The 13,184-nt window shown below is 47.4% G+C and overlaps 1 protein-coding gene across 4 annotated transcripts in view; it reads left to right on the forward strand.

The window, feature by feature from the left end:
• Positions 1–12,948, forward strand: part of LOC140384402 (uncharacterized) — a 62,367-nt gene extending 49,419 nt beyond the window's left edge. For 2 of the 4 annotated variants that reach the window (XM_072466075.1, XM_072466078.1), the window contains 6 exons: positions 938–1,012; positions 3,364–3,789; positions 5,307–5,381; positions 7,736–8,161; positions 9,675–9,749; positions 12,436–12,948. In XM_072466075.1, coding sequence (XP_072322176.1) covers positions 938–1,012; positions 3,364–3,789; positions 5,307–5,381; positions 7,736–8,161; positions 9,675–9,749; positions 12,436–12,884 — 1,526 coding nt within the window. In that variant the 3' untranslated portion in view covers positions 12,885–12,948. The remainder of the gene's footprint in view (positions 1–937; positions 1,013–3,363; positions 3,790–5,306; positions 5,382–7,735; positions 8,162–9,674; positions 9,750–12,435) is intronic. The other 2 variants (XM_072466076.1, XM_072466077.1) reach the window with 2 other exon arrangements.
• The last annotated feature ends 236 nt before the right edge of the window (positions 12,949–13,184 follow it).

A 13,184-nucleotide genomic window follows, 5' to 3' on the forward strand; every position in this document is an offset into this window, starting at 1 on the left:
CCCATCCTATCCATGTATTTGCCAAGATGCCTTTTGAACGCCGTTAATGCTTCCGCAACCTCCCCATATAACGTGTTTCAGGCACCCACCACCCTCTGTGTAAAAAACCTGCCTCGCACATCTCCTCTAAACTTTGTCCCACGAACCTCAAACCTATGCCACTGGTGATTGGCCCCTCCACCCTGGGCAACAATGCCTGCCCATCCACTCTCGCCATGCCCCTCATATAATCTTGTAGACCTCTAACAGGTCACCCCGCAACCTCCGTCGCTGGAATGAAAACAGTACAGAGGCGAGAGTTCATCCAGGATTTGAACACGGCACCTTTCGCAAGCCCTCCATTATAACACCCAAAACGAGAATCATACCCTGAGACCAACGAACCGCCGGTTCTGCTTCTGCTGCTCTTTCTGTTGCTTTTAAAAATTTCAGGTGACATTCTGCACATTTTATACAAATATTGAACATAACTGAACAGCTGGAAAATAACTGCTAATAATTATGAAGACAGTTTTCACTTTAAATGCAGAATAACCAGCTGGATTTTCCAATGTCGGGAGTGTCCATTGTGCCGGCAAAGCACCCACGCCCAGGGATTTCCCGACGGTGTGGGGCTACCCACAATGGGAAATCCCATTAGACGGCTGGCGGGGTGGAGAATCCCACCACCTGCGGGAGCGGACCACACCAGAAAACTGGTGAGACGGGACGGAGAATCCCACCCCAGATGTTTGGTTCTGCTTCATTCTACTAGGGCAGTGAAAGTGCTGAGACAAATGTTGTGTTGAAGTGCTGTCAATCATCCTTTGTGAAAGGAAGTTAAACTGAAGTCGAAAAAGATCTGCTGATAAAAAATTATCTCATTCAGGATCCAAATGCTATTGATTGAGATGAGTTTGTGTGCTGGCAAATATATTTGGTCTCATTATTATTTCAGAACAATCGAAGCTGAAAGAGAGTGAAGATGACAGTGGCCGAGCAGTTGAGAAGACAATTTGTCACGTTGAAAGAGGTAAGTGCCAATAGGGCGGGATTCTCTGAAAATGGGGCTGTGACCCCCACGCCGGTGGAAAAACCGGCGCCCATGACTCCGGCGTCAACGGCCCCCTAAAGTAAGGAATTCTCACATTCCTAGGGGGCACGGTTGCCGCCGGAGTGCTCCACGCAGCTCCAGCCGGCGCCGAAGGACCGGCGCGAGTTCGCACATGCCCGGACAGCCAGCGTGATCTTGTCCATTCGCGAACCGGCCGGCGTATTTCCGCACAGGCGTGGGGAGTCCCTTCTCTGCGCCGGCCCCCGGGCAATATGGTGGAGCCTTACAGGGGCCTAGCGCGGAGGAAAGAAGGCCCCCCATGGAACCAGCCCGCCTGCAGATCGGTGGGCCCCGATCGCGGGCCAGGCCACCTGGGGTCGGATCCCCCAGCGTCCCCCCCCCAAGGCCCGCCCCCACACACTTACCTGCCAGGTCCCGTCGTGCGTGAGGTGAGTAATTCACACCGGCGGGACTGGCCAAATCCTTACGGCCACGTGGCCAATCGTGTCCAGGAGCATCGCCCGGGGGCTGCTGTCAACGGAACCCGACCGGCGTGGCGGGAATGCCGCCGTTCCCTGAAAAACGGCGGCGGAAAATAGGGCAGCCAGCGTCGGGGCGGCGGTGTGTGATTCGCGCCTCCTTCCGCGGATTCTCGGACCCGGCTCAGGGTCGGAGAATCCTGGCCATAATTACCATTCTTATCGGTGAGCTGTCATATATTCTATCACATTAAACATACAAATAATCTCAGTGTGGATTTCAACAGGAGAGGGGTTTTCCAAACTTTTCATTACTTGAACAGTTGGTGCAGCATCACGGAGGAGAATCTAGGATAGCGATAGAATTGGAGAGACACTTGGCAAAGTGTTGGTGTTTTGTACAGCATTATCCCATCAATAGCAGGTCAAAAGAATGCAAAACAAACGCAAAGTAATGCAGAGGGTGGAAATCTGAAATGAAAGAAAGAAAATGCTACAAAACTCCGCAGGTCGGACAGCATCTCTGGTGAGAAACAGAGTTAATGGCCGGGACTTTCCTTTGGCTCCCACCACGGCGGGGCATGCGGCCGGCCATCCAGACGTCCATTGTCATTCGACGGAACTGGAAGATCCTGGAAGTAGGTGGGGGTACAAAACCCAGCCAATGATTCAGGTCGGGACAACCCATCTGCCCCAATGAAGGATCATCAACCTAAAGCATTCATTCTAGAACAAGAGGTCACAGGTATAGGTTGACAGGTGGTAGATTTAAAACTGAGATGAGGAGGAACTACTTCTTGCAGAGGGTGGAGAATTTGTGGATCTTGCTGACCCATACTGCTGTGGAATCTAAATCATTAAGTGGTTTCAAGAAGGAGATAAACATATTTCTGATTTTATAAATGGGTTAAAGTGATATGGGCAACAGGCAGAGAGGTGTATTTTAACCGGGAAGTGATCAGCCATGGTCTGATTGAATGGCAGAGCAGGCTCGGAGGGCTGAATTGCCTACTTCTGCTCCGAAAACCTATGTGCGTATGTACCCATTCTGTTTCTTTTCACTAAATAGGCCTGTTTAATCTGGTCTTTCTGGTTGTGTTAGTTGAAGGAGAAGTATTTTCACTAAAATCAGCCTTATCCTCCTTGTAATAGTGTAACGGGATCTCTTACAACACCTGAGCAGTCAGCTGGATCCTTAGTTCAACGTCGGTTTTAGTAAATTGACACTTTCATATATACTACTCCCTTAGTAGAAGTAATGAAGTCTCGCCTGCATTGGAGGACAAATTGCGACTAAATGAGCGAAATGGATATCTGATAGGCCTTGATGACAAGTTTAAGTGAAGTTGTCACAATGGGGAATGCACTCCATTTGCCATGAAGTTAGCAGAGTATCAATGACCTCAGGAGCTCTCATTGTAAGGCAGTAAGAACCGCCTGGCCAACCTGATGTTCTCAACTCAGTAAACGTTGAAGTAGAGAACATTGTGGTTATCTGCACAGTAATGTCTATGATCATGTAGGGTTGATCTACAAATGAATTTTCTGCTCACTGCACCTGTGGGTCCACAGCTCCCACAAATGGAGTAACATTAAGGTACACACTCAAAGAGGCTAAAATAGTTGTTCATTGGCTTATGAAAGCCACAAAGGGAACAAAGTCAATTTGAGCACAGCTCACATACAGTTTAGAGAAGGTGAGAAAGCAGCAAATGAGAACCAAATAATCAGAATCTAATTCTTCAATAAATGTTGCTGTCAATTGAGATCAGAATTTATGTCTAAAGATGAATGCATAGCAGAAAATTGGAACGCAAAGTTTATATCACATTGATGTCTTTTGTTTTGTAGAACCGGCCAAAATCAGTCTTATTCAGACACCATTTGAAATCAACGAAGGTGAAGAAAGCAAACTAGATTGGGATGTTACTGTGTTCAGCCCAGAGGTGGTAAACATTGTTATACGGGTGAAGAGGAAAGGGAAGCAGGAAGCAAAGATATTATTTCACTGGGAACTTCCAGGTTCTAAATTGTCAGGACCAAAGAAAGTAATTATCCCCCTCAACGATGCGTCTGATTTATGTGAGAAAGATGATTCCTTCAGTGCTGAGGCACCTGAATTACAACGTATGGATTCCCGGTCTATCCGCATATCCTGTTCCATTACACTGTGTCCTGATATATCCAAGGATGATGGTGCTGAGATACTCATTGAAGTTAAGCAGGACACCAGTGAGAAAACGAGTACTGAAAGCACAGTACTTAAAGTCAAAGCAGGTAATTTCTGTATTTTGTATGTGTGCACCTCATGGTGGGCGGTTTGATCTGAAATTTCATGGCACCTACATAAAGATAGCTTGAAATGTTACTTTCCACCAGTACTACGGTAAAATGAAATCTTGTGGTGCAGTGTGTAGTGTCTCTCCCTCTGATCCTGCAGCTCCGGATTTGGGTCCCATGCAAGGACTTAATGGGGAAGGAAGATGCTTTCATAACGCGGTTATACATGTTGAGTAGCAACCTGCAAAATTGTTCCAACATGCCAATGGCATGTGGGTAGACTGGGAGAGACTACTGGTCAACCATGCTTCATGTGAAGTGGCGCCCCTCAAGCTATCAGCCTCTGGCGACAGGCTGATAATTATTGGCTTCATTGTGGTGAATCTTGCTGTATCCCTTAAACCCTCTCAGTATGATCATTATACAAGTTTGAAGAAACTAATCTAATTGCTTTCTCTGAAATAAGAACAAAGAACAATGTAGCACAGAAACAGGCCTTCGGCCCTCCAAGACTGTACGGCCATGACAGCTGCTTTGCCAAATTCCTCGCCACTTCTTGTGCCATATCCCTCTGCACCCATCCTATCCATGTATTTGCCAAGATGCCTTTTGAACGCCGTTAATGCTTCCGCAACCTCCCCATATAACGTGTTTCAGGCACCCACCACCCTCTGTGTAAAAAACCTGCCTCGCACATCTCCTCTAAACTTTGTCCCACGGACCTCAAACCTATGCCACTGGTGATTGGCCCCTCCACCCTGGGCAACAATGCCTGCCCATCCACTCTCGCCATGCCCCTCATATAATCTTGTAGACCTCTAACAGGTCACCCCGCAACCTCCGTCGCTGGAATGAAAACAGTACAGAGGCGAGAGTTCATCCAGGACTTGAACATGGCACCTTTCGCAAGCCCTCCATTATAAACACCCAAAACGAGAATCATACCCCGAGACCAACGAACCGCCGGTTCTGCTTCTGCTGCTCTTTCTGTTGCTTTTAAAAATTTCAGGTGACATTCTGCACATTTTATACAAATATTGAACATAACTGAACAGCTGGAAAATAACTGCTAATAATTATGAAGACAGTTTTCACTTTAAATGCAGAATAACCAGCTGGATTTTCCAATGTCGGGAGTGTCCATTGTGCCGGCAAAGCACCCACGCCCAGGGATTTCCCGACGGTGTGGGGCTACCCACAATGGGAAATCCCATTAGACGGCTAGCGGGGTGGAGAATCCCACCACCTGCGGGAGCGGACCACACCAGAAAACTGGTGAGACGGGACGGAGAATCCCACCCCAGATGTTTGGTTCTGCTTCATTCTACTAGGGCAGTGAAAGTGCTGAGACAAATGTTGTGTTGAAGTGCTGTCAATCATCCTTTGTGAAAGGAAGTTAAACTGAAGTCGAAAAAGATCTGCTGATAAAAAATTATCTCATTCAGGATCCAAATGCTATTGATTGAGATGAGTTTCTGTGCTGGCTAATATATTTGGTCTCATTATTATTTCAGAACAATCGAAGCTGAAAGAGAGTGAAGATGACAGTGGCCGAGCAGTTGAGAAGACAATTTGTCACGTTGAAAGAGGTAAGTACCAATAGGGCGGGATTCTCTGAAAATGGGGCTGTGACCCCCACGCCGGTGGAAAAACCGGCGCCCATGACTCCGGCGTCAACGGCCCCCTAAAGTAAGGAATTCTCACATTCCTAGGGGGCACGGTTGCCGCCGGAGTGCTCCACGCAGCTCCAGCCGGCGCCGAAGGACCGGCGCGAGTTCGCACATGCCCGGACAGCCAGCGTGATCTTGTCCATTCGCGAACCGGCCGGCGTATTTCCGCACAGGCGTGGGGAGTCCCTTCTCTGCGCCGGCCCCCGGGCAATATGGTGGAGCCTTACAGGGGCCTAGCGCGGAGGAAAGAAGGCCCCCCATGGAACCAGCCCGCCTGCAGATCGGTGGGCCCCGATCGCGGGCCAGGCCACCTGGGGTCGGATCCCCCAGCGTCCCCCCCCCCAAGACCCGCCCCCACACACTTACATGCCAGGTCCCGCCGTGCGTGAGGTGAGTAATTCACACCGGTGGGACTGGCCAAATCCTTACGGCCACGTGGCCAATCGTGTCCAGGAGCATCGCCCGGGGGCTGCTGTCAACGGAACCCGACCGGCGTGGCGGGAATGCCGCCGTTCCCTGAAAAACGGCGGCGGAAAATAGGGCAGCCAGCGTCGGGGCGGCGGTATGTGATTCGCGCCTCCTTCCGCGGATTCTCGGACCCGGCTCAGGGTCGGAGAATCCCGGCCATAATTACCATTCTTATCGGTGAGCTGTCATATATTCTATCACATTAAACATACAAATAATCTCAGTGTGGATTTCAACAGGAGAGGGGTTTTCCAAACTTTTCATTACTTGAACAGTTGGTGCAGCATCACGGAGGAGAATCTAGGATAGCGATAGAATTGGAGAGGCACTTGGCAAAGTGTTTGTGTTTTGTACAGCATTATCCCATCAATAGCAGGTCAAAAGAATGCAAAACGAACGCAAAGTAATGCAGAGGCTGGAAATCTGAAATGAAAGAAAGAAAATGCTACAAAACTCCGCAGGTCGGACAGCATCTCTGGTGAGAAACAGAGTTAATGGCCGGGACTTTCCTTTGGCTCCCACCACGGCGGGGCATGCGGCCGGCCATCCAGACGTCCATTGTCATTCGACGGAACTGGAAGATCCTGGAAGTAGGTGGGGGTACAAAACCCAGCCAATGATTCAGGTCGGGACAACCCATCTGCTCCAATGAAGGATCATCAACCTAAAGCATTCATTCTAGAACGAGAGTTCACAGGTATAGGTTGACAGGTGGTAGATTTAAAACTGAGATGAGGAGGAACTACTTCTTGCAGAGGGTGTGGTGAATTTGTGGATCTTGCTGACCCATACTGCTGTGGAATCTAAATCATAAAGTGGTTTCAAGAAGGAGATAAACATATTTCTGATTTTATAAATGGGTTAAAGTGATATGGGCAACAGGCAGAGAGGTGTATTTTAACCGGGAAGTGATCAGCCATGGTCTGATTGAATGGCAGAGCAGGCTCGGAGGGCTGAATTGCCTACTCCTGCTCTGAAAACCTATGTGCGTATGTACCTATTCTGTTTCTTTTCACAAAATAGGCCTGTTTAATCTGGTCTTTCTGGTTGTGTTAGTTGAAGGAGAAGTATTTTCACTAAAATCAGCCTTTTCCTCCTTGTAATAGTGTAACGGGATCTCTTACAACACCTGAGCAGTCAGCTGGATCCTTAGTTCAACGTCGGTTTCAGTAAATTGACACTTTCATATACACTACTCCCTTAGTAGAGGTAATGAAATCTCGCCTGCATTGGGGGCCAAAATGCTGTTAAATGAGCGAAATGGATAACTGATAGGCCTTGATGACAAGTTTAAGTGAAGTTGTCACAATGGGGAATGCACTCCATTTGCCATGAAGTTAGCAGAGTATCAATGACCTCAGGAGTTCTCATTGTAAGGCAGTAAGAACCGCCTGGCCAACCTGATGTTCTCAACTCAGTAAACGTTGAAGTAGAGAACATTGTGGTTATCTGAACAGTACTGTCTATGATCATGTAGGGTTGATATACAAATGAATTTTCTGCTCACTGCACCTGTGGGTCCACAGCTCCCACAAATGGAGTAACATTAAGGTACACACTCAAAGAGGCTAAAATAGTTGTTCATTGGCTTATGAATGCCACAAAGGGAACAAAGTCAATTTGAGCACAGCTCACATACAGTTTAGAGAAGGTGAGAAAGCAGCAAATGAGAACCAAATAATCAGAATCTAATTCTTCAATAAATGTTGCTGTCAGTTGAGTTCGGAATTTGTGTCTAAAGATGAATGCATAGCAGAAAATTGGAACGCAAAGTTTATATCACATTGATGTCTTTTGTTTTGTAGAACCGGCCAAAATCAGTCTTATTCAGACACCATTTGAAATCAACGAAGGTGAAGAAAGCAAACTAGATTGGGATGTTACTGTGTTCAGCCCAGAGGTGGTAAACATTGTTATACGGGTGAAGAGGAAAGGGAAGCATGAAGCAAAGATATTATTTCACTGGGAACTTCCAGCATCTAAATTGTCAGGACCAAAGAAAGTAACTATCCCCCTCAACGATGCGTCAGATTTATGTGAGAAAGATGATTCCTTCAGTGCTGAGGCACCTGAATTACAACGTATGGATTCCCGGTCTATCCGCATATCCTGTTCCATTACACTGTGTCCTGATATATCCAAGGATGATGGTGCTGAGATACTCATTGAAGTTAAGCAGGACACCAGTGAGAAAACGAGTACTGAAAGCACAGTACTTAAAGTCAAAGCAGGTAATTTCTGTATTTTGTATGTGTGCACCTCATGGTGGGCGGTTTGAGCTGAAATTTCATGGCACCTACATAAAGATAGCTTGAAATGTTACTTTCCACCAGTACTACGGTAAAATGAAATCTTGTGGTGCAGTGTGTAGTGTCTCTCCCTCTGATCCTGCAGCTCCGGATTTGGGTCCCATGCAAGGACTTAATGGGGAAGGAAGATGCTTTCATAACGCGGTTATACATGTTGAGTAGCAACCTGCAAAATTGTTCCAACATGCCAATGGCATGTGGGTAGACTGGGAGAGACTACTGGTCAACCATGCTTCATGTGAAGTGGCGCCCCTCAAGCTATCAGCCTCTGGCGACAGGCTGATAATTATTGGCTTCATTGTGGTGAATCTTGCTGTATCCCTTAAACCCTCTCAGTATGATCATTATACAAGTTTGAAGAAACTAATCTAATTGCTTTCTCTGAAATAAGAACAAGGAACAATGTAGCACAGAAACAGGCCTTCGGCCCTCCAAGACTGTACGGCCCACATCTGCCTTTGCCAAATTCCTCGCCACTTCTTGTGCCATAACCCTCTACACCCATCATATCCATGTATTTGTCAAGATGCCTTTTGAACGCCGTGAATGCTTCCACAACCTCCCCATATAACGTGTTTCAGGCACCCACCACCCTCTGTGTAAAAAACCTGCCTCGCACAGCTCCTCTAAATCTTGTCCCACGGACCTCAAACCTATGCCACTGGTGATTGGCCCCTCCACCCTGGGCAAGAGTGCCTGCCCATCCACTCTCGCCATGCCCCTCATAATCTTGTAGACCTCTAACAGTTCACCCCGCAACCTCCGTCGTTCTAATGAAAACAGTAAAGAGGCGAGAGTTCATCCAGGATTTGAACATGGCACCTTTCGCAAGCCCTCCATTATAACACCCAAAACGAGAATCATACCCCGAGACCAACGAACCACCGGTTCTGCTTCTGCTGCTCTTTCTGTTGCTTTAGAAAATTTCAGGTGACATTCTGCATATTTTATACAAATATTGAACATAACTGAACAGCTGGAAAATAACTGCTAATAATTATGAAGACAGTTTTCACTTTAAATGCAGAATAACCAGCTGGATTCTCCACTGTCGGGAGTGTCCATTGTGCCGGCAAAGCACCCATGCCCAGGGATTTCCCGACGGTGTGGGGCTACCCACAATGGGAAATCCCATTAGACGGCTGGCGGGACGGAGAATCCCACCACCGGCGGGGGCGGACCACACCAGAAAACTGGTGAGACGGGACGGAGAATCCCGCCCCAGATGTTTGGTTCTGCTTCATTCTACTAGGGCAGTGAAAGTGCTGAGACAAATGTTTTGTTGAAGTGCTGTCAATCATCCTTCATAAAAGGAAGTTAAACTGAAATCTAAAAAGATCTGCTGATAAAAAATGATCTCATTCAGGATCCAAATGCTATTGATTGAGATGGGTTTGTGTGCTGGCTAATATATTTGGTCTCATTATAATTTCAGAACAATCGAAGCTGAAAGAGAGTGAAGATGACAGTGGCCGAGCAGTTGAGAAGACAATTTGTCACGTTGAAAGAGGTAAGTACCTATAGGGCGGGATTCTCTGAAAATGGGGCTGTGACCCCCACGCCGACGGGAAAACCGACGCCCATGACTCCGGCATCAAAGACCCCCTAAAGTGAGGAATTCTCAACTTCCTAGGGGGTTGGGTTGCCGCTAGAGCAGTCCCCGCTGCTCCAGCCAGCACCGAAGGGCCGGCGCGAGTTCGTGCATGCCCGGACGGCCAGCGTGATCTTGTGCATTCGCGAACCGGCCGGCGTATTTCCGCAAATGCGTGGGGGTTCCCTTCTCCGCGCCGGCCCCCGGGCAATATGGCGGAGCCTTACAGGGGCCCGGCGCGGAGGAAAGAAGGCCCCCATGGAACCAGCCCACCTGCAGATCGGTAGGCCCCGATCGCGGGCCAAGCCACCTGGGGTCGGATCCCCCCGCATCTCACCGCCAAGATCGCCCCCGCACACTTACCTGCCAGGACCCGCTGTGCGTGAGGTGAGTAATTCACACCGGCGGGACTGGCCAAATCCTTACGGCCACTTGGCCAATCATGTCCCGGAGCATCGCCGGGGGCTGCTGTCAACGGCCCCCGACCGGCGTGGCGGGAATCCTGCTGCTCCCTGAAAAACAGTGGCGGAAAATAGGGCAGCCGATGTCGGGGCGGCGGGGCGGGATTCGCGCCTCCTCCTGCGGATTCTCTGAACCGGCTCAGAGTCGGAGAATCCCGGCCATAATTACCATTCTTATCGGTGAGCTGTCATATATTCTATCACATTAAACATACAAATAATCTCAGTGTGGATTTCAACAGGTCTTCCAAACATTTCATCACTTGAACAGTTGGTACAGCATCACGGAGGAGAATCTAGGATAGCGATAGAATTGGAGAGGCACTTGGCAAAGTGTTTGTGTTTTGTACAGCATTATCCCACCAATAGGGGCAGCACGGTAGCATTGTGGATAGCACAATTGCTTCACAGCTCCAGGGTGCCAGGTGCGATTCCGGCTTGGGTCACTGTCTGTGCGGAGTCTGCACATCCTCCCCGTGTGTGCGTGGGTTTCCTCCGGGTTCTCCGGTTTCCTCCCACAGTCCAAAGATGTGCAGGTTAGGTGGATTGGCCATGCTAAATTGCCCTTAGTGTCCAAAATTACTCTTAGTATTGGGTGGGGTTACTGGGATAGGGTGGAGGCGTTGACCTTGGGTAGGGTGCTCTTTCCAAGAGCCGGTGCAGACTCGATGGGCCGAATGGCCTCCTTCTGCACTGTAAATTCTATGATAATAGCAGGTCAAAAGAATGCAAAACAAACGCAAAGTAATGCAGAGGCTGGAAATCTGAAATGAAAGAAAGAAAATGCTACAAAACTCCGCAGGTCGGACAGCATCTCTGGTGAGAAACAGAGTTAATGGCCGGGACTTTCCTTTGGCTCCCACAACGGCGGGGCATGCGGCCGGCCATCCAGACGTCCATTGTCATTCGACGGAACTGGAAGATCCTGGAAGTAGGTGGGGGTGCAAAACCCAGCCAATGATTCAGGTCGGGACAACCCATCTGCTCCAATGAAGGATCATCAACCTAAAGCATTCATTCTAGAACGAGAGTTCACAGATATAGGTTGACAGGTGGTAGATTTAAAACTGAGATGAGGAGGAACTACTTCTTGCAGAGGGTGGTGAATTTGTGGATCTTGCTGACCCATACTGCTGTGGAATCTAAATCATTAACTGGTTTCAAGAAGGAGATAGACATATTTCTGATTTTATAAATGGGTTAAAGTGATATGGGCAACAGGCAGAGAGGTGTATTTTAACCGGGAAGTGATCAGCCATGGTCTGATTGAATGGCAGAGCAGGCTCGGAGGGCTGAATTGCCTACTCCTGCTCTGAAAACCTATGTGCGTATGTACCTATTCTGTTTCTTTTCCCAAAATAGGCCTGTTTAATCTGGTCTTTCTGGTTGTGTTAATTGAAGGAGAAGTATTTTCACTAAAATCAGCCTTATCCTCCTTGTAATAGTGTAACTGGATCTCTTACAACACCTGAGCAGTCAGCTGGATCCTTAGTTCAACGTCGGTTTTAGTAAATTGACACTTTCATATATACTACTCCCTTAGTAGAAGTAATGAAGTCTCGCCTGCATTGGAGGACAAATTGCGACTAAATGAGCGAAATGGATAACTGATAGGCCTTGATGACAAGTTTAAGTGAAGTTGTCACAATGGGGAATGCACTCCATTTGCCATGAAGTTAGCAGAGTATCAATGACCTCAGGAGCTCTCATTGTAAGGCAGTAAGAACCGCCTGGCCAACCTGATGTTCTCAACTCAGTAAACGTTGAAGTAGAGAACATTGTGGTTATCTGCACAGTAATGTCTATGATCATGTAGGGTTGATCTACAAATGAATTTTCTGCTCACTGCACCTGTGGGTCCACAGCTCCCACAAATGGAGTAACATTAAGGTACACACTCAAAGAGGCTAAAATAGTTGTTCATTGGCTTATGAAAGCCACAAAGGGAACAAAGTCAATTTGAGCACAGCTCACATACAGTTTAGAGAAGGTGAGAAAGCAGCAAATGAGAACCAAATAATCAGAATCTAATTCTTCAATAAATGTTGCTGTCAATTGAGATCAGAATTTATGTCTAAAGATGAATGCATAGCAGAAAATTGGAACGCAAAGTTTATATCACATTGATGTCTTTTGTTTTGTAGAACCGGCCAAAATCAGTCTTATTCAGACACCATTTGAAATCAACGAAGGTGAAGAAAGCAAACTAGATTGGGATGTTACTGTGTTCAGCCCAGAGGTGGTAAACATTGTTATACGGGTGAAGAGGAAAGGGAAGCAGGAAGCAAAGATATTATTTCACTGGAAACTTCCAGCATCTAAATTTTCAGGACCAAAGAAAGTAATTATCCCCCTCAACGATGCGTCAGATTTATGTGAAAAAGATGATTCCTTCAGTGCTGAGGCGCCTGAATTACAACGTATGGATTCCGGGTCTATCCGCATATCCTGTTCCATTACACTGTGTCCTGATATATCCAAGGATGATGGTGCTGAGATACTTATTGAAGTTAAGCAGGACACCAGTGAGAATACGAGTACGGAAAGCACAGTACTTAAAGTCAAAGCAGATAATTTCTGTATTTTGTATTGACAAATCCCAAATTTCTTTACCCGTCAGTCTGGCCTCAATAAAAGTCGAGATGGATTTGCAGGTACAGCATTATTTATTTTATTTGACTTGCAAGCCTGACTCAGTTCACAGCGGTACAAAACACATCTTGCTTCGTACACCTCTGGAATCAAGTGAGTCTGTAGAACAAAGAGGTCTCTACTGATACATTCAAATGGCATCAAGTTTCACATACACGATTCCCATAGGTCATCCTGTACCCCTCCTGACCTATCCATACACTCTAATTGGCTCACTTCCAATCCCTTCCTCTGGCCCCTA

The sequence above is a fragment of the Scyliorhinus torazame genome, chromosome 10 (genome assembly GCF_047496885.1).
Source record: "Scyliorhinus torazame isolate Kashiwa2021f chromosome 10, sScyTor2.1, whole genome shotgun sequence".
NCBI lineage: Eukaryota > Metazoa > Chordata > Chondrichthyes > Carcharhiniformes > Scyliorhinidae > Scyliorhinus > Scyliorhinus torazame.